This window comes from Scyliorhinus canicula, chromosome 4, assembly GCF_902713615.1.
Source record: "Scyliorhinus canicula chromosome 4, sScyCan1.1, whole genome shotgun sequence".
Lineage (NCBI taxonomy): Eukaryota > Metazoa > Chordata > Chondrichthyes > Carcharhiniformes > Scyliorhinidae > Scyliorhinus > Scyliorhinus canicula.
In genome coordinates, this window is record NC_052149.1 from 131417069 (window position 1) to 131438694 (window position 21626).

The 21626-nt window shown below is 47.7% G+C and overlaps 1 protein-coding gene and 1 non-coding gene across 5 annotated transcripts in view; both read right to left on the reverse strand.

The window, feature by feature from the left end:
* The window catches only part of cop1 (COP1 E3 ubiquitin ligase), a 171441-nt gene that overhangs the window by 16832 nt on the left and 132983 nt on the right, over nt 1–21626 (reverse strand). For all 4 annotated transcript variants that reach the window (XM_038795194.1, XM_038795193.1, XM_038795192.1 and 1 more), the window contains one exon: nt 803–919. In XM_038795194.1, coding sequence (XP_038651122.1) covers nt 803–919 — 117 coding nt within the window. The remainder of the gene's footprint in view (nt 1–802; nt 920–21626) is intronic.
* LOC119965534 lies at nt 20634–20738 on the reverse strand. Its single transcript, XR_005460543.1, has one exon. It is a non-coding gene; the product is annotated as a U6 spliceosomal RNA (small nuclear RNA).

Below are 21626 nucleotides of genomic sequence, written 5' to 3' on the forward strand. Positions count from 1 at the left end.
TCATTGTTTTTTTCGCTGCCGCTGGGTCAGAATTCAGGTGCTGCCTCCCCAACAGCATTGTGGGTGCACCTGCATCTCAGTGACTGCGATGGTTCAAGTATGCAGCTCACCACCACCTTCTCAAGGGCAATTAGGAATGGGCTGTAAATGTGGCGCAGCAAATGCCACACATATCCCGCCAAGAAATTAAAAAATCCCTATTTTCCATTGAAGATTGAAGATGAGGTTAGTCTGCGATTGCCTGGGAAATTGAATAGGTTGGTCCTGGACACTGCCACACCCTGAAAGATCAGAGGTAGACAACAACAGTATGAGCTGCTTCGCCCAGCTGCCACCCTGCGGTTGAAGCACGAGAAGATGGACTAGAGATCATCAAATGGACTGCAAACAGCTGAATCTCTCATCTGTACCTCTTTCCCTCTTCTCTCTACTGAGAGATGGATCAAGTTGTACTATCATATGCAGTAGTCACAGTGCACGTATCATTATCCCATTGCATTCTGGGCGTTGGTGGGGGTCATGATTATTTAACATGCCCCCTGGGGATTATTTCTCTGATATCTTGAGTCTGACAGAAATCCGGCAGACACAATATGAGGGGGGAAATCAGTTGGCGGAAGCAGAATGAGGTCCATTCTCTGATTCTAATCCTGAATTGAAGTGACCATCTGCTGTGAATCTAGCTGCACATTTAAAACAAATGGTACTTTGCAGAACAATTCCAAATCCAAACATCCATTTCCACACCAAGAGAACACTACTGCCCAAGTGACATGCTCAGACGCACTTTAGAAAAGGTTACCTGCACAGCCAAAAGCCAGATGGTACCTGGAGGTGGGGCTGAATTTAACACAGCAAACGTTGGCTTTTGCTTCAATGCTTGCCACAGAGTTATCCAGGTTTGTCGACCACAACTTCACTGAAATTAAACAAAAAGGATTAAACAAAAAGGTGCTGATCCCAATTGGACTGGAGACTAATAATAATAATCTTTATTGTCACAAGTATGCTTACATTAACACTGCAATGAAATTACTGTGAAAATCCCCTAGTCACCACACTCTGTTCAGGTACACAGGAGGAGAATTCAGAATTTCCAATTCACCTAACAAACACGTCTTTCGGGACTAGTGGAGCACCCAGAGGAAGCCCACGCAAACACAGGGAGAAGGTGCAGACTCCACACAGACAGTGATCCAAGCGGGAATCAAACCTGGAACTATGGCGCTGTACTACACCGTGCAACTGTGTAGTTACTCAGCTCAGAATCTCACAGGGATAAATCCTGTGGGTGTGACAAACAGAATACACAAAATACTGGCTTTGCCAATCTGGCAAAAAAAAAACAACTGGCTTTACTTCACAACAATCTTTAAATTTACTGTTTTGGGTTTCTTCGAGGCTTAGAGCAGGGCTAATTGAGCCCTCTGTCGGAATGCAGGTGAGATCAGCAAAATGAAGTACATGGCCGAAATCTGGTTGTGTAACTCCGAAATAGAAGAGTGATAGAAATTTACAAAATTGAGTGACATGGACAGAGACACTTTTCCAGGGTGGAAAAGTGTATTACTTGGGGATATAGGTTTAAGGTGCAAGGGGGTATTTTTACACAGAGAGTGGTGAGTGCCTGGAACTTGCTGCCAGGGGAGGTGGTGAATGCAGATACACAACAGGCATCTTCACGAATATATCAATAGTATGGGAATGAAGGGATATGGACTCCCGGAAGTGCAAAAAGTTTTCTTTTTGAAGATATTTTATTCCAAACACATTCAACAAAGTAACACATCCAAAGTTTGTACATTTTTTCCCTTTTAATACCCCCGTGACACACACCTCCTCAAATATAGCCATGAACAGCCTCCACCGTACCTCAAAGTCCTCGGGCGCGATTCTCCGCTCCCCACGCGGAATGGGAGAATCGCGGGAGGGCCCCCCGACAAAATTCACACCCCCGCGATTCTCCCCCCGCCTCGGAAGAATCGGCGCTTTTCACAGCGAACGGCGATTCTCCGACCCGGATGGGCCGAGCGGCCTGCCGTTCATGGCCGTTTACGATGGCGGCAAACACACCTGGTCGCTGCCGTCGTGAAAGGGGAGTGAGAAGCCCGTTTGGGGCTTGTAGGTGGCCTAGAAAGGAAAGAGCACCACGACTATGCTCGGGAGGGGACAGGCCCGCAATCGGTGCCCATCGATCGTCGGGCTGGCGTCCAAATCGGACGCACTATTTCCCCTCCGCTGCCCCGCAAGATCAAGCCGCCAGGTCTTGCGGGGCGGCTGACGGGAAAGATGGCCACCGCGCATGCGCGGGTTCATGCCGTCAGCGTCATGACGTCAGCCGCGCATGCGCGGGTTGGAACCGGCCAACCTGCGCATGCGCGGCTCACGTCATTAGGCGTGCCGGCCACGTCATTCTCGGCGCGATGCCCCCGCGGCTGAGATTTACGGAGCGCCGCTCCAAGCCCCGCCGGGAGGGGAGAATAGGGGGCGAGGAGCGGCCTCCGAGGCCATCGTGAAACTCGGCCGAGTTCACGACGGCCCTCCCGATTTTTCCCGGGAGCGGAGAATTCCGCCCCTCCTCTGACCTCCTTAAGGCAAATTTGATTTTCTCCAACCGGAGACATTTGTACAGATACCCCAGCTATGCCGCGATCCCCAGTGGCAAAGCCAACCTCCAATTCAAAAGTATCCGTCACCGGGCAATTAGAGAGGCGAGGGCCATGACATCGGCCCCTTCCCTTCAGACACCCCAAAGATCACCACTGTAAAGATCACCCTATGGCCTGGCTTCACCTCAATCCCTACAATCCTCGATAGGGTCCCGAACACCACCTCCCAAAAGTCCTCCAACACCTCACATCCCCAGAACATATGAGCATGATTCGCCGGCCCCCTTCCATACTTCTCACACCTGTCTGCTACCCCCAGTAAAAACCCATTCATCCGAGCCTCAAGCCTTGTGCACAACTTAAAATTATATCAAACCCCTTCTTGTACAAGAGGTCGAGTTCACACGCCACATTACCTCACACCAAAGTCCCCATCCTATCTCCCTCAACAACTCCTCCTCCCACTCCCGCTTGATCCTTTTCACAACTGTCTTGCCCTGCTCTCCCAACAACCCATATATATATCCCCAATCCTGCCATCCTCCACCTCATCCTGGAGCAACAATTTCTCCAGAAAGGCATACTCCAGTACCCGAGGGAATGAAGGCAGTTCCTTAAGCAAAAAAAGTCCCACACCTGCCAGTACCTAAACTCACCACCCCCATTAATAACTCAAACCTCTAGCCCAGCGAACACCTCTCCGAAAACATGTCTCTCCTCCCACCACCGCCTATACATCCCATCTATCCCCTCCCACAGCTTGAACCCATGATTCCCACACAATGCGTCAACTCTGACATGTGGACTTCTAGTGGCGGCTATGAAGGAGTAGGTCGCACATTTGGTGGCTGCCGCTCGGGTCAGACCTTTGGAACCCCCCCCCCCTGATTTTCTACCGGACTTGATTGGGAAAATTGATGGTAGAGACAATTGTCGATTGGATTCCCACATCGGTGCATGGAGAGGTGGACTAGAAGTACTCGCAAAGGAAGAAACAGAGAAGGCTTGGGCTGAAGCTGCAGCGGGAGAAAGCATGGCGGATGACCGGAGTCCTGGCTTGTCAACCCAGCAGTCAATGGAGCAGCTAATGCAGTTCATACAGGAGGGCTTCGCCAAGCAGAAGCAGGAATGCTTGGATCCGATTAAAGAATCAATTGCGCGGCTGGAGCTCAGGCGGGATGCCCAAGATTGGGCGATCCAGAAAGTAGAGAACGCACTGGCTGAGCAGGAGGAACATCAAACTGCGGTGGAGCTGGAAGTGGGGATGCTGAGAGACCAGTAAAAAAGGTTCCTTGAGAAGATGGAGGACCTAGAGAATAGGTCCCGCCGGCAGAACCTGAGAATTGTCGGTCTCCCGGAGAGGTCCGAAGGAGCGGACGCTGGGGCATACAAAGCGGGCATGTTTAAGAAGCTGCTGGGGAATGGGACATTCTCCCGTCCCTTAGAGGTGGACAGGGCTCACAGAGCCCTCACGAGGAAGCCGCGGGTGGGAGACCCCACCAGAGGGCAATGGTGGTGAGATTCCACAGGTATTTGGACAAGGAGTGTATTTTACAGTTGGCCAAGCAGACACGGAGCTGTAAATGTGAGAGTAGTATCCTGCGGATCTATCAGGACCTGAGTGCAGAGGTGGCCAGGAGAAGAGCGGGGTTCAACCAGATAAAGACGACACTTTTTAAGAAAAAGGTGAAGTTTGGACTGCTGAATCCGGCCTGTCTCTGGGTCACGTACGTGGAGCAACATTGTTATTTTGAGTCGCCCGAGGAAGCGATGGACTTCGCGAAAAGGAAAGGACTGGTGGCGGACTGAGGACTTTGCTGCAACTTTCACATTCGTTTGCTGGACGTTATTTGTAATGCCTTCTGTCTTGATTTGGGGCCAGTTGCAGAGCTGAGTGAGTTAAAGTTTATATTTGCACTGATGGAGGATGGAGGTGTGTTTGTTAGATGCTGGATCTTCTGTTTGATCTTTTCTTTGTTTATCGGCTTTCTTTCTAGGGCAATTGGTTTGGGACTGGTTTTTCGTTTGAATATGTTTGTATGAGCGGGGGGGGGGGGGACAATACGTGGGAAAATGATGTCTGGCGCCAGGGGCGGGAGCTACCAAGCTAGCTGGGATGGCTGAGCAGATTTTAGGCTTATTGAAGGGGTTGATTTACATTGCGCTGTTACTGGGGGGAGGGGTGCTGGAGACTGGCCCAAGGTGATGGCTGATCGGCAGAGCGGGGCGGGGGGGGGGGGGGGGGGGTGAGCCCCCCAACTACGCTGATTACCTGGAATGTACAAGAGCTAAATGGGCCAGTTAAGAGGGCATGCGTGTTCGCGCATCTCAGAGGACTGAAGACTGAAGGTGGTAATGCTACAGAAGACGCACCTTAGAGTAGCTGATCAGATCAGATTAAGGAAGGGGTGGGTCGGGCAGGTTTTTCACTCGGGGTTGGACTCGAAGACTAGTGGGGACACGATCCTGATTAATAAGTGAATGGCGTTTGAGGCGGGGTGCAGGTGGTACTATTAAATGTGTATGCGCCAAATTGCAGCAGAGGGCAGCAGAGCAGAGCTACTGATCAGCTGTTCTGGGGAAATTTGCATACGTGCAGTGCGGTCAGCCTAAGTTGAAGGTGGTTTGTGGAGGGGCTGTTGGCAAGTGACAGTTAAACCCGAAACACTTCGTCAGTGTTTCCCACCCTACCTCCTCCTCTAACCAACCCCCCCACCCCACGGTGGTTGGGAAGCGGGAGCAGGGGCTTGTCGTGAAGGTGAGTGAGTGCCTTTAAATTTGCTTACCTTTCAGCGGGAGCAGGATTTGAGGGAATATCAGGTAAGCTCTTTCTTACTTTTTCTTTTCTTTTAAATCTAGAGGTGATGTCAGGGAAGGCAGTACAATGCTCCTCCTGCAGAATGTTTGAGGTGAGGGACACCGTCAGTGTCCCTGCTAATTTCATCTGTGGGAAGTGCACCCAACTCCAGCTCCTCAAAAACCGTGTTAGGGACCTGGAGCTTGAGCTGGATGAACTTCGGATCATTCGGGAGGCAGAGGGGGTCATAGATAGGAGCTTCAGGGAAGTAGTTACACCAAAGACTGGAGATAGATGGGTAACTGTAAGAGGGACTGGGAAGAAGCAGTCAGTGCAGGGACCCCCTGCGGTCGTTCCCCTGAGTAACAAGTATACCGTTTTGGATACTTGTGGGGGGGACGACGTACCAGGGGTAAGCCATGGGGTACGGGCCTCTGGCACAGAGTCTGTCCCTGTTGCTCAGAAGGGAAGGGGGGAAAGGAGTAGAACATTAGTAATTGGGGACTCAATAGTCAGGGGCACAGAATGGAGATTTTGTGGGAGCGAGAGAGACTCACGTTTGGTATGTTGTCTCCCAGGTGCAAGGGTACGTGATGTCTCGGATCGTGTTTTCCGGGTCCTGAAGGGGGAGGGGGAGCAGCCCCAAGTCGTAGTCCACATTGGCACTAACGACATAGGTAGGAAAGGGGACAAGGATGTCAGGCAGGCCTTTAGGGAGCTAGGATGGAAGCTCAGAGCGAGAACAATTATCTCTGGGTTGTTGCCCGTGCCACGTGATAGTGAGATGAGGAATAGGGAGAGAGAGCAATTAAACACGTGGCTACAGGTATGGTGCAGGCGGGAGGGATTCAGATTTCTGGATAACTGGGGCTCTTTCTGGGGAAGGTGGGACCTCTATAGACAGGATGGTCTACATCTGAACCTGAGGGGCACCAATATCCTGGGGGGGAGATTTGTTAGTGCTCTTTGGGGGGGTTTAAACTAATTCAGCAGGGGCATGGGAACCTGGATTGTAGTTTTGGGGTACGGGAGATTGAGAGTATAGAGGTCAGGAGCACAGATTTGACTTCGCAGGAGGGTGCCAGTGTTCAGGTAGGTGGCTTGAAGTGTGTCTACTTCAATGCCAGGAGTATACGAAATAAGGTAGGGGAACTGGCAGCATGGGTTGGTACCTGGGACTTCGATGTTGTGGCCATTTCAGAGACATGGATAGAGCAGGGACAGGAATGGTTGTTGCAGGTTCCGGGGTTTAGGTGTTTTAGTAAGCTCAGAGAAGGGGGCAAAAGAGGGAGAGGTGTGGCGCTGCTAGTCAAGGACAGTATTACGGTGGCGGAAAGGATGCTAGATGGGGACTCTTCTTCCGAGGTAGTATGGGCTGAGGTTAGAAACAGGAAAGGAGAGGTCACCCTGTTGGGAGTTTTCTGTAGGCCACCTAATAGTTCTAGGGATGTAGAGGAAAGGATGGCGAAGATGATTCTGGAAAAGAGCGAAAGTAACAGGGTAGTTGTTATGGGAGACTTTAACTTTCCAAATATTGACTGGAAAAGATATAGTTCGAGTACATTAGATGGGTCGTTCTTTGTACAATGTGTGCAGGAGGGTTTCCTGACACAATATGTTGACAGGCCAACAAGAGGCGAGGCCACATTGGATTTGGTTTTGGGTAATGAACCAGGCCAGGTGTTAGATCTGGAGGTAGGTGAGCACTTTGGAAACAGTGACCACAATTCGGTGACCTTTACGTTAGTGATGGAAAGGGATAAGTATACCCCGCAGGGCAAGAGTTATAGCTGGGGGAAGGGCAATTATGATGCCATTAGACATGACTTAGGATGTGTAGGTTGGAGAAGTAGGCTGCAAGGGTTGGGCACACTGGATATGTGGAGCTTGTTCAAGGAACAGCTATTGCGTGTTCTTGATAAGTACGTACCAGTCAGGCAGGGAGGAAGGGGTCGAGCGAGGGAACCGTGGTTTACCAAAGAAGTGGAATCTCTTGTTAAGAGGAAGAAGGAGGCCTATGTGAAGATGAGGCGTGAAGTTTCAGTTGGGGCGCTTGATAGTTACAAGGAAGCGAGGAAGGATCTAAAGAGAGAGCTGAGACGAGCCAGGAGGGGACATGAGAAGTCTTTGGCAGGTAGGATCAAGGAAAACCCAAAAGCTTTCTATAGGTATGTCAGGAATAAAAGAATGACTAGGGTAAGAGTAGGGCCAGTCAAGGACAGTGGTGGGAAGTTGTGTGTGGAGGCTGAGGAGATAAGCGAGATACTAAATAAATACTTTTCGTCAGTATTCACTCAAGAAAAAGATAATATTGTGGAGGAGAATGCTGAGACCCAGGCTATTAGAATAGATGGCATTGAGGTGCGTAGGGAAGAAGTGTTGGCAATTCTGGACAAGGTGAAAATAGATAAGTCCCCGGGGCCTGATGGGATTTATCCTAGGATTCTCTGGGAAGCCAGGGAAGAGATTGCTGAGCCTTTGGCTTTGATTTTTAGGTCATCATTGGCTACAGGAATAGTGCCAGAGGACTGGAGGATAGCAAATGTGGTCCCTTTGTTCAAGAAGGGGAGTAGAGATAACCCCGGTAACTATAGGCCGGTGAGCCTAACGTCTGTGGTGGGTAAAGTCTTGGAGAGGATTATAAAAGATACGATTTATAATCATCTAGATAGGAATAATATGATTAGGGATAGTCAGCATGGTTTTGTGAAGGGTAGGTCATGCCTCACAAACCTTATCGAGTTCTTTGAGAAGGTGACTGAACAGGTAGACGAGGGTAGAGCAGTTGATGTGGTGTATATGGATTTCAGTAAAGCGTTTGATAAGGGACAGCAGGGTAGCATGGTGGTTAGCATAAATGCTTCACAGCTCCAGGGTCCCAGGTTCGATTCCCGGCTGGGTCACTGTCTGTGTGGAGTCTGCACGTCCTCCCCCTGTGTGCGTGGGTTTCTCCGGGTGCTCCGGTTTCCTCCCACAGTCCAAAGATGTGCGGGTTAAGTGGATTGGCCATGCTAAATTGCCCGTAGTGTCCTAATAAAAAGTAAGGTTAAGGGGGGGGGAGTTGTTGGGTTACGGGTATAGGGTGGATACGTGGGTTTGAGTAGGATGATCATGGCTCGGCACAACATTGAGGGCCGAAGGGCCTGTTCTGTGCTGTACTGTTCTATAAGGTTCCCCACGGTCGGCTATTGCAGAAAATACGGAGGCTGGGGATTGAGGGTGATTTAGAGATGTGGATCAGAAATTGGCTAGTTGAAAGAAGACAGAGAGTGGTAGTTGATGGGAAATGTTCAGAATGGAGTTCAGTTACGAGTGGCGTACCACAAGGATCTGTTCTGGGGCCGTTGCTGTTTGTCATTTTTATAAATGACCTAGAAGGATGGGTGAGTATATTTGCAGACGACACTAAAGTCGGTGGAGTTGTAGACAGTGCGAAGGATGTTGCAGGTTACAGAGGGACATAGATAAGCTGCAGAGCTGGGCTGAGAGGTGGCAAATGGAGTTTAATGTGGAGAAGTGTGAGGTGATTCACTTTGGAAAGAATAACAGGAATGCAGAATATTTGGCTAATGGTAAAATTCTTGGTAGTGTGGATGAGCAGACGGATCTCGGTGTCCATGTACATAGATCCCTGAAAGTTGCCACCCAGGTTGATAGGGTTGTGAAGAAGGCCTATGGTGTGTTGGCCTTTATTGGTAGAGGGATTGCGTTCCGGAGCCATGAGGTCATGTTGCAGTTGTACAAAACTCTAGTACGGCCGCATTTGGAGTATTGCGTACAGTTCTGGTCGCCTCATTATAGGAAGGACGTGGAAGCTTTGGAACGGGTGCAGAGGAGATTTACCAGGATGTTGCCTGGTATGGAGGGAAAATCTTATGAGGAAAGGCTGATGGACTTGAGGTTGTTTTCGTTAGAGAGAAGAAGGTTAAGAGGTGACTTAATAGAGGCATACAAAATGATCAGAGGGTTAGATAGGGTGGACAGCGAGAGCCTTCTCCCGCGGATGGAGGTGGCTAGCACGAGGGGACATAGCCTTAAATTGAGGAGTAATAGATATAGGACAGAGGTCAGAGGTGGGTTTTTTACGCAAAGAGTGGTGAGGCCGTGGAATACCCTACCTGCAACAGTAGTGAACTCGCCAACATTGAGGGCATTTAAAAGTTTATTGGATAAGCATATGGATGATAAGGGCATAGTGTAGGTTAGATGGCCTTTAGTTTTTTTTTCCATGTCGGTGCAACATCGAGGGCCAAAGGGCCTGTACTGCGCTGTATCGTTCTATGTTCTATGTAAATTGGGACGATGTGGAGTTTATAAAGAGGATGCTGGGGAAGATACCGGACCTGGATTTACATAAGTTGGTCATGGGGGGGGGGGGGGGGGGGGAGATGACTTCAACACAGTTACTGACCCTGGTCTAGACCGGTTGAGTTCAAAGACGGGTAGGGTGCCAGCAATGGCAAAGGAGCTAAAGGGGTTTTTGGAGCAAATGGGGCTCTACTGACGGGGGTGATGGACACGGGGTACCCGGCGATTACAATCTCAGATCATACACTGCACTGAGTTGACCTACAGGTTAGCAAGGAGAGTAGCCAGTGCCCGCACTGGAGACTGGACGTGGGACTTTTAGCTGATGAAGGGGTGTGCGGGCGGCTGAGGAAATGTATTCAAAACTACCTGGAAGTCAACGACATGGGTGAAGTTTCGGCAGCGGTGGTCTGGGAGGCATTGAAGGCAGTGGTTAGAGGGGAGCTGATCTCGATACGGGCCCACAGGGAGAAGGTAGACAGAGCAGAGACAGACCGACTGGTAAAGGAGATATTAGAGGTCGACAGGAGGTATGCGGAGACCCCAGAGGCAGGGATTCTAAGGGAATGGCGGAGCTACAGGCGGAGTTTGGCTTGTTAACCACAGAGAGGGCGGTGGAGCAGTTGAGAAAGGCTGCTGGGGGGCTGAGGGGGGCGATCTATCAGCACGGAGAGAAGGGCAGCAGAATGCTTGCACAGCAGCTTAGAAAGAGGGAGGCAGCCAGCGAGATAGGGAAAGTAAAGGACGGGGACAGGAACCTGGTTGGAGACTCAGCAGGGATGAATAAGGCGTTTAAGGAGTTTTGCAGTAGGCTGTATGGGTCGGAACCCCCAGCTGGGCCAGAGGAGATGAGGCACTTATTGGGGGGGTTGAATTTCCTGAAGGTGGACGGGGGAGCTGGTAGAAGGGCTGGGGGCCCCGATCGGGTTGGAAGAGATAGCGGAGGGTCTGGAGGCCATGCAGTTGGGTAAAGCCCCAGGGCCGGATGGGTACCCAGTGGAGTTCTATAAAAAGTTATCTGGGATATTGGGGCCACTGTTGATGAGGACATTCAATGAGTCAAGGGAGCATGGAGTGCTTCCTCTGACAATGTCACAGGCCATGATTACATTGATCCTGAAGCGGGACAAGGACCCGGAGCTGTGTAGGTTCCTACAGGCCGATATCCCTATTGAATGTGGACGTCAAACTGCTGGCCAAAATCTTGTCCTCTAGGATTGAGGATTGTGTTCCGGATGTTATTGGGGAGGACCAGACGAGGCTTGTTCAAGGAAGGCAGTTGGTGGTCAATGTAAGAAGGTTGTTAAATGTGATCATGATGCTCCCGGAAGGTTGGGACGTGGAGGTAGTGGTCGCAATGGACGCAGCGAGGGCTTTTGATCGAGTAGAATGGGAATATCTGTGGGAGGTACTGGGACGGTTCGGATTTGGGCGGGGCTTTATTGACTGGGCCAGGTTGCTGTATCAGACTCCTGTGGTGAGCGTATGGACGAATAGGACAACATAGGACTATTTTTGGCTGCATCGGGAAACGAGACAGGGATACCCCCTCTCCCCACTGTTGTTTGCATTAGCAATAGAGTCATCGGCAATTGCGCTGAGAGTCTCAAGTGGCTGGAAGCGGCTGGTCCCGGGGGGGAGGAGAGACAGAGAGACAGAGAGAGAGAGAGAGAGAGAGAGAGAAGAGACACAGAGTCTCGCTTTACGCAGACGACCTGCTCCTGTATGTATCGGAATGTATTAGAGAGGATGGAAGCAATTATGAGGATTCTGGGGGAATTTGGCCAGTTTTCGGGGTATAAACTAAATATAGGGAAAAGTGAGATGTTTACGGTCCAGGCAAGGGGGCCGGAGAGGTGATTGGGGGCGTTGCCGTTTAGAGGGGTAGGTGGAAGCTTTTGGTACCTGGGTATCCAGGTGGCGCGGGAATGGGAACGGTTGCACAAGCTAAATCTGACCTGACTAGTAGACCAAATGAAGGACGATTTTCAGAGGTGGGATGCGCTCCCGTTGTCACTAGCTGGGAGGGTACAGACAGTGAAACTGACAGTCCTCCCGAGATTCCTGTTTGTGTTTCAGTGTCTCCTCATCTTTATTCCGCGGTCCTTTTTTAAACAGTTCAACAAGGTAATTACTGGCTTTGTATGGGCGGGTAAGACCCCGCGAGTAAAAAAGGGGATGCTGGAGCGCAGCCGGGGGTAGGGCGGGCTGGCGCTGCCGAACTTCACTAATTGCTATTGAGCGGCGAATATAGCCATGATCAGGAAGTGGGTGGTGGGGGGAGGGTCGGTGTGGGAGTGAGTAGAGGCTTCATGCAAGGGCATCAGCTTGGGAGCATTGATAACAGCGCCTCTGCCGTTCCTGCCGGCAAGGTACTCCAACGGCCCCGTGGTGGTGGCGGCCCTGAGGGTAAAGGAGGAGGCATTTAAGAGCAGAGGGAGCATCAGTGTGGTCTCCAATTTGTAATGATCACCGGTTTGCCCTGGGAAGGATGGATGGAGGGTTTTGGAGATGGCAGAGAGCAGGGATTGAGAGGATGGGGGATATGTTTATTGAGGGGAGCTTTTCTAGTCTGAGGGAGCTGGAGGAGAAATTTGGATTGGCGAGGGGAAACAAATTTAGGTACTTGCAGGTGCGGGACTTCACTGGAAGGCAGTTGGTGGTCAATGCTCCCTTCCCCCCCTCACAATCCCCCACCATTCAACTGAGGCCCCCAGTGTCATTGCCAAGGGCTCAATTGTCAATGCAAAACAGTGGCGACAGCGGGCCTCCCTGCCTCATACCCCTATGTACCCCCGAGCTTGTCTCATTCGTTCGCACACTTGCCTTGGGGGACACATACAACAACCGGACCCACGCCATAAACCTCAGCCCAAACCTCCCCAAAATCTCAAACAGATACCTCCACTCTACATGATCAAAGGCCTTCTCCATGTCCATGGACAACATCACCTCCGGCACTCGACTCCCTGACGAGGTCAAAATTACATTCAGCAACCTCATTATATTACTAGAGAGCTGCCTCCCCTTCATAAAATCCGCTTGGTCCTCCGAAACCACCTTCATCTTTAGTTCAGATTGAGTAGTGTTTGAAGTATAAGTAGTAAATTAAGGTCCCTAGTATGTATTTAATACCTGTTATACTAGAGGAAGTAATGGGAGTAATTTAAGGGCAAGTCATGGAGTTGTTGACCTTGGGTAGGGTGCTCTTTCCAAGAGCCGGTGCAGACTCGATAGGCTGAATGGCCTCCTTCTGCACTGTAAATTCTATGAAACTATCTTGGTGTTATAGCGCATACAGTGAGGTGGCCACACCACAGGTAAAGAATGCAAAGGTAGAATGGCAATGGGTAACCATCTGACAGAGAAAAAGCTAGGCAGGTTGTGCGGTAGTTCCATCAGTCCATCTCCCTCTTCAACAGATTGTCTCCTTTGGGTTATGCTGGGGGAACGGTTTCTCAGGGGAATGCAGCAAGAGCCAAATCCATGGCACCATGAATAGCTCAGCTGTACTGGGAAGAGTGAAAATTAAATTGGGAGAGCAATAGTGACAGGATTCTATCATAAGGGGAACAGATGGAGGTTTCTGCAGCCACAGACGTGACTCCAGGATGGTATGTTGCCTCCCTGGTGCAGAGGTCAAGAATGTCACCCGTGGCTGCAGGACATTCTGAAAAGTGGGAGAATGAAGAAGTCAGAGGCCATGGCCCATATCAATATCAACGATCTAGGCAAAAAGAGGGGTGAAGTTCTGAAAGTACAAGATAGGGAAGCAAGGAAATACATTAAAAAGCAGGATCTCAAAGGTAGTAATCTCAAGGTTACTCCCAGTGCCACCTGCTGGTGAGATCACAAATAACAGAATAGACCAGATAAACGTGTGACTGGAGAGATGGCATAGGAGGAAGGGATTTAGATTCCTGAGGCATTGGGACCGATCCTGGGAAGATGAGACCTGTACAAGCTGCAGGGTTTGCATCCCAGCAGGACCGTGACCAAAATTCTCGCAGGGGAATTTGCTGGTGCTGTTGGGGAGCGTTTAAACTTGAGTGGCAAGTGGATGGGAACCTGGGCAGGGAAACATGAGGGTAACAAAGATAGAAATGGAAATAAAAAGCAAAAGTGGAAGGCAGAGGAAACAAGGACGAGCAGCAAATAGAGCCACAGTAAAAATAATGTGTAAAAATATTAAAAGATAAGTCTAAAGCAGGGGTGGGCAAACTTTTCCGTGCAAGGGCCACATTCAGAAATTCACAATTTTAAAGGGCCGCATAGTATGTTAAGTAAAATAATTAATATTTAAAATAGCCAAAATAAAAGGTTTTCTCAACTTTTCAAAAATGGCACTTCATCCGGTTATGATTCTGGGCGCCTCATATAGAACATAGAACAGTACAGCACAGAACAGGCCCTTTGGCCCTCGATGTTGTGCCGAGCAATGATCACCCTACTCAAACCCATGTATCCACCCTATACCAGTAACCCAACAGCCCCCCCCCCCCCCCCCCCCCCCCCCATTAACCTTATTTTAAAAAAAAAATTTAAAAACATTTTTATGACTTGATCTTGGTGGGCCGCATAAAGACCTTTGGCGGGCCGCATGCGGCCCGTAGTTTGCCCACCCCTGGTCTAAAGGCACTGTATTTCAATGCATGAAGCATTTGCAATAAGGTAGATGAACTAACAATGCAAATAGATGTAAATGGATACAATATGATTGCAATTAGAGTCATGACTGCAGGGTGAGCAAGGCTGGGAACTGAATATTCACGGGTAATCAATAAGTAGGAAGGACAGACAAAAGGTAGAGAAGGTGGGGTAGTGGGGTTAGTTATGGACAAAATCAATGCAATCATGAGAAATGATATTGATTTTTTAAAAAATCAATATGTAGAATCGGTCTGGGTGAAACTAAAAAGCAATAAAGGGCAGAAAACATTAATGAGAGTTGTCTAAAGGCTCCCAAACAGTAGTGGTAAGGTAGCATTAAACAGTAAATTAAAGATGTATGCAACAAGGGTGTTACAGTAATCATATCAACATATGAAATAGGAGCAGAAATAGGCCATTCGGCCCTCAAATCTGCTCCACCAATCAATAAGATAGATCATGGATAACCCGTTTGAGTTCCACATTCCCTTCCCCCCCCCGATAACCATTGATTTCCTTTGCTTAACAACAATCTATTTAACTCCGCCTTAAAAACATTCCGTGACCTCCGGCCTTCAGAGCAGAATTCCAAAATCAAACCCTCAGAGAAATATTTATTCTTATCTCAGTCCGAAATGGACGACACCTAATTTAAACAGTGCCCCCTAGGTCTGGACTCAGCCACAACAGGAAACATTCTTTCAACATGAACCTTGTCAAGACATTTCAGGATCTTACATACTTCAGTCATGGGTGACTTTAATCTACACATAGACTGTGCAAACCAAATTAGCAATAATACAGTGGTAGATGACTTCCTGGCATGTTTATGAGATGGTGCTTTAGACCAGTATATCGAAGAACCAACAAGGGAAAAGGCAATCCTATATTTGATATTTTGTAAGAGAAAGTTAATAATCTTGGTGTGTGCGGTCCTTTCGGGAAGGACGTTGAAACATAGACAACAGGAGCAAGAGACAATTCAGTCCTTCAAGCCTACTCCGCCATTTATTATGATCATGGCTGATCATTCAACTTAATAGCCTGATCCTGCCTTTCCCCCATATCATTCGCCCTGCCAAATGCTATATCTAACTGTTTCTTGAAAATATACAAATGTTTTGGCCTCAACTACCTTCTGTGGTAGCGAATTTCACAGGCCAACCACTCTCTGGATGAAGAAACTTCTCCTTAGCTCAGTCCGAAATGGTCTACTCTGCATTCTCATATTGTGACCCCTGGTTCTGGACACCAACATCGGGGACATCCTTCTTGCATCTACCCTGTCTAGTCCAGTTATAATTTTACAGGTTTCTATGAGATCCCCCCTCATTCCTCTAAACTCCAGCGGGGGGGGGGGGGGGGTTGTTGGGTTACGGGTATAGGGTGGATACGAGGGTTTGAGTAGGGTGATCATGGCTCGGCACAACATCGAGGGCCGAAGGGCCTGTTCGTGCTGTTCGATGTTCTATGCTTCCTCAGAGAAAGAGACCAAAATGCTCACAATATTCCAAGTGTGGCCTCACCAATGCCCTGTATAATTGCAGCAACACATCCTTGCCCCTGTTCTCTAATGCTCTTGCCATGAAGGCCAACATATTATTTGCTTTCTTTACTGCCTGTTGCACCTGCATCCTATCTTTCAGCGACAGTGTACAAGGACAGCCAGGTACAGTTTCACATCCCCCCTCTCCAAATGAATGACCATTCAGATAATAACCTGCCTTCCCACTTTTGCTACCAATGTGGATAAACTCACATTTATCCAAATTATACTGCATCTGCCATTCATTTGCCCACTCACTCAATGTGTCCAGATCACACTGAAGGATCTCTGCATCCTCCTCACAACTCATCTTCCCACCTAGTTTTGTCTCATCTGCAAATTTGGAGTTATTACATTTAGCTCCCTCATCTAAATCAGGAATATATATTGTGAATACCCAAGGTCCCAGCAACGATCCCTGCGGTACCCCACTAGTCACTGCCCGCTATTTGGAAAAAAGACATGTTTATTCCTCCTCTTTATTTGTTGTCTGCCAACCAGTTTTCTATTCATCTCAATACCCCATGTGCTTTAATTTTATACGCTAATCTTTTATGTGGGACTTTCTCATAAACCTTCTGAAAGTCCAAATAAACCACATCCATTGGCTCCCATTCATCAACTCTACTAATTACTTGAAGTCCAGTAGATTTGTTAGAAATGATTTCCGTTTCATAAATCCTTGCTGACTCTGTCTGATCTTGCCGCTGTTTTCTAAGGGCTGTGCTATTAAATCCTTGCTAATGGATTCTAGAATTTTCCCCACTACCGACGTCAGGCTTACTGGTCTATAATTCGTTTTCTCTCTACCTCCCTTTTTAAATAGTGGAGTTACATTAGCTACCCTCCAATCTGTGGGAACTGTTCCAGAGTCTGTAGAATCTTGCAAGGTGACCACCAATGCATCCACTATTTTTTGAGGCACTTCCTCAAGTACTCTGGAATGTAGATGATCAGGCCCTGGAGATTTATTGGCCTTCAATCCCATCAGTTTCTCCAATACCATTTCTCTACTAACACTGATCTGCTTCGGTTCCTCCCTCTCACTAGTGTTCCCAAATATTTCTGTTATGTTATTTGTGTCTTCCTTTGTGAAGACAGAACCAAAGTATGTAGTTAGCTTGTCAGCCATTTCTTTGTTTCCCATTATAAATTCCTTTGTTTATGACTGTAAGGGACCTATATTTGTCTTCACCAATCTTTTTCTATTCACTAACTATAGAAACTTCTAGTCAGTGTTTATGTTCCCCGCAAGCTTACTCTCATACTTAATTTTCTCCTTAATCAATCCCTTGGTCCTTCTTTGCTCAATTCTAAACTGCTCCCAATGCTCAGGTCTGTTGTTTTCCTTGGCCAATTTGTATGCTTTTTCCTTGGATCAAATACTACCTCTAATTTCCCCTTCAAGCCATGGATTGGCCACTTTTCCCATTTTACTTTTGCGTCAAATAGGAATAAACAATTGTTGCTGTTCAGCCATGTGCTCCTTGAATGTTTATCATTGCCTATTCACCGTCATCATTTTGAGCAACGTTTAAACAAATGGACATTTTAGCGAGAAACAGCATGGTTTTGTGAAGCGGAGGTTGTGTCTCACCAACTTGATAAAGTTTTTTGAGGAAGTGACGAAGACGATTGATGAATGTAGGGCAGTGGATGTTGTCTACATGGACTTCAGTAAGGCCTTTGTCAAGGTCCCTCATGACAGACTGGTACAAAAGGTGAAGCCACACAATATGAAGTGAACTGGAAAGATGGATACAGAACTGGCTCTGTCACAGAAGACAGAGGGTAGCAGTAGAAGGGTGTTTTTCTGAATGGAGGGCTGTGACTAGCATGGATCATGGATCAGTGCTGGGACCTTTGCTGTTTGTAGTACATATAAATAATTTTGAGGAAAATGTAACTCCTCTTTTTAAAATTTTTTTCCAATTAAGGGGCAATTTAGAGTGGCCAATCTACCTCCCCAGACCATCTTTAGGGTTGTGGAGGTGAGATCCACACAGACATGGGAAGAATGTGCGAACTCCACGTGGACAGTGACCTTAGGCCGGGATCAAACCCAGGCCCTCGGCACCATGAGGCAGCAGGGACAACCACTGTTCCACCGTGTCGCCCTAACTGATCTGATTAGTAAGTTTGCGGATAACACACAGCTTGGTAGAGTTGCGGATAGTGATGAGGATTGCCAGAGGATTCGGCAGGATATAGATTGGTTGGCGACTTGGGTGGAGAATTGGCAAATGGAGTTTAATCTTGACAAATGTGAGGTCATGCATTTTGGAAGATCTAATACAGTTGGGAAGTATACAGTAAATGGCAGAACCCTTAAGAGTATTGACAGGGAGAGGGGTCTGGGTGTACAGGTCCACAGATCACTGAAAGTGACAACGCACGTGGAGAAGGTAGTCAAGAAGGCATATGGCATGCTTGCCTTAATTGGTCGGGGCACTGAGTTAAAAAGTTAGCTAGTCATGCTGCAATTGTACAGAACCTAGTTAGGTCACACTTGGAATATTGCATACAATTCTGGTCGCCACACTGCCAAAAGGATGTGAAGGCTTTGGAGAGAGTACAGAAGAGATTAACCAGGATATTGCCAGCTCTGGAGGGCATTAGCCACGAGGAGAGGTTGGATAAATTTGGATTGTTTTCACTGGAACAACGGAGTTTGAGCGGCAATCTGATAGAAGTTTACAAAATTGTGAGTGGCATGGATAAACTAGATAGTCAGAAGCTTTTTCCCAGGGTTGAAACGTCAATTACTGGGGGACATAGGTTTAAGGTGCGAGGGGTAAAATTTAGAGGAGATGTGCGAGGCAAGTTTTTTTTTAAACAAAGAAGGTGGTGAGTGCCTGGAACTCGCCGCCAGGGAAGGTGCTGGAAGCAAGTATGATAGCGACGTTTAAGAGGCATCTTGACAAATATGTGAATATGATAGGAATAGAGGGATAGGAACCCTGGAAGTGCAGAAGGTTTTAGTTTAGGCAGGCATAATGCTTGGCGCAGGCTTGGAAGGCTGAAGGGCCTGTTCCTGTGCTGTACTGTTCTTTGTTTTCCAATCCACTCTAGCCAACTCGCGCCTTATATCATCGTAGTTCCCTTGATTTAGATTCAGGACCCTTGTCTCAGAATCAGCTACTTCACTCTCCATCTTGATGAAACATTCTAACGTATTATGGTCGCTCATCCCCAAGGGGTCCTGTGCAACTAGATTGCCAATGATTCCTTTCTCATTACACACTATCCAGTCTAGGATGACATATTCGCAAGTTGGTCCCTCAACTGCCTGTGTGGAGTTTGCACGTTCTCCCCGTGCCTGCATGGGTTTCCTCCGGGTGCTCCGGTTTCCTCCACAGTACAAAGACGTACTGGGTAGGTGGATTGGCCATGATAAACTGCCCCTTAATGTCCAGGAATGTGCAGGTTCGGTTATGGGTTGCAGGGATAGGGCATGACGGAGGCGGGAGGTGGCAACAAAGGTGGAGTACTCATTTGGAGGGTTGGTGCAAACACGATGGGCTGAATATCCTACCTCTGCACTGTCAGGATACTAACATATTAGTCCAGAAAATTATCCCGTATACTACGGTATTGAGACTAATTTCATTTGCCCAATCTAGATGCAGATTGAAGACACCCATAATTACACATGTTCCTTTATCACATGCATCGCTAATTTTCTGTTCAGTGCCATTCCAACATCATCACTACAATTTGGAGGTCATATACAACCGTACAAAGATTCTTTGCTCCTTGGTGTTTCACAGTTCTACCATACAGATTCCACATTGTTGGAGCTAATATCTTTCCTCTCTGTTGCATTAATATCTTCTTTCATCAGCAATGCAATCCACGCCTTTTCCTTTTTGTCTGTCCTTCCTAAATATTGAATACCCCTGAATGTTCAGTTCCTATCCCTGGTCTCCCTGCAACCATTTTTCCATAATCCCAACTATCATAGCCATTTACATCTATATACATGATTACTTCATCCACTTTATTGCGAATTCTCTGCACGTTAAGGCCAAAGCCTTAAGGTTTATCTTTTTAACATTACTTGTCACATTCCCACTATTTTTCATTGTGGTCCTGTTTGAATCTGGCCCTTGCTTTCTCTGACTATCACCTTTCTGATGCCCCTTTCTGCCTTTTGGTTTTGCCCTTCATTCCTCCTCCTCTGACTCCTTGCACAGGTTCCTATTCTCCTGCCATTTTAATTTAAACCCTCCACAACCACTCTTGCAAATACTTCTGAGGACATCAGTCCCTGTTCTACCCAGTTATAACCCATCCAGTTTGTAATGGCCCCACCTCCCCAGAACGGATCCCAATGCCCCATTAATCTGAAACCTCCCCCCCCACCACACCATCTCTTCAGCTGATATATCCTATTTCTACTCCAGCAAGTGGCAATGGTAGTAATCCTAAAATCACTACCTTAGAGATCCGACTTCTCAACTTTCTTCCTAACTCTTTATATTCTGCTTTTAGAACCTTTTTTATTATAAATTTAGAGTACCCAATTCATTTTTTACCAATTAAGGGGCAATTTAGTGTGGCCAATCCACCTACCCTGCACATTTTTGGGTTGTGGGGGCGAAACCCACGCAGACACGGGGAGAATGTTCAAACTCCACATGGACAGTGATCCAGAGCCGGGATCGAACCTCAGCGCCGTGAGACAGCAGTGCTAACCACTGTGCCACCTTGCTGTCCCTTTTAAAATATGGAATGATTGACGGATTTTCGTGTCATCCTTGTGAGGGCCATGCTAGTCTTCTCTGCATTGTCCCAATGTTAATATATGCGCTGCTGAAGCGAGCACTGGACCTTTTTTTGAACCCACGTTGTTTGTACCAATGTGTACTACGACCACTGGCTGTTCACCCTCCCCCTCCAGAATGCACTGTAACCGCTCCAAGACATCCTTGACCCAGCACATACCATGCTGAATTCTTGACTGTGGCCACAGAAACAGCTATCTGTGCCCCTTACAACAACTAGATAGAATGCGTCATTGGGATGGAAAGTGACATAATCCAATTCAAAACTAGGGTCCGAAATCTAAGCAAAGGAAACTACAAATGTATGAGGAGTGAGTTAGTTGCAACAGATTGGGGAACTTCATTAAAAGGCATGACAGTGCATAAGCAATTGCTAATATTTAAGATTTAAACACATGCATTGCAATATTTATACTTTCCTTTCTGGTGCAAAAATGCAACAGGAAATGCAGCCCTAACAAAAGAAAATAGTATTAGATCAAAGAGGAGACATAAATCTGCTAGAAAAAATAGCAAGCCCGATGAGTGGGAGCAGTTCAGAATTCAGCAAAGGAGGACAGACAGATTGATCAACAAGGTTAAAATAGAGTATGAGAGTAAACTTGCAAGGAACATAAAAGCGGACTGTAAAAGCTTCTATCAGTCCAAAGGTGTGCAGATTAGGTGGATTGGCCATGATCAACGTGCCGGGTTATGGGGATAGAGTGAGGGAGTGGGCCGAGGGAGAGTGCTTTTTCACGGGGTTGCTGCAGACTCCATGGGCCTAATCGCTTCTTTCTGCATTGCAGGGATTCTGCGGATTCTCTGGCATGAAAAGAATTGTGAAGACAAATTTTACAGGCCGATTCTGGAACAGTCCCATCAGATTAGAGAACGGCAAATGAAAACCCACTGTTTAAAAAAGGAGAATAACAATGTAAGAGCAAAAT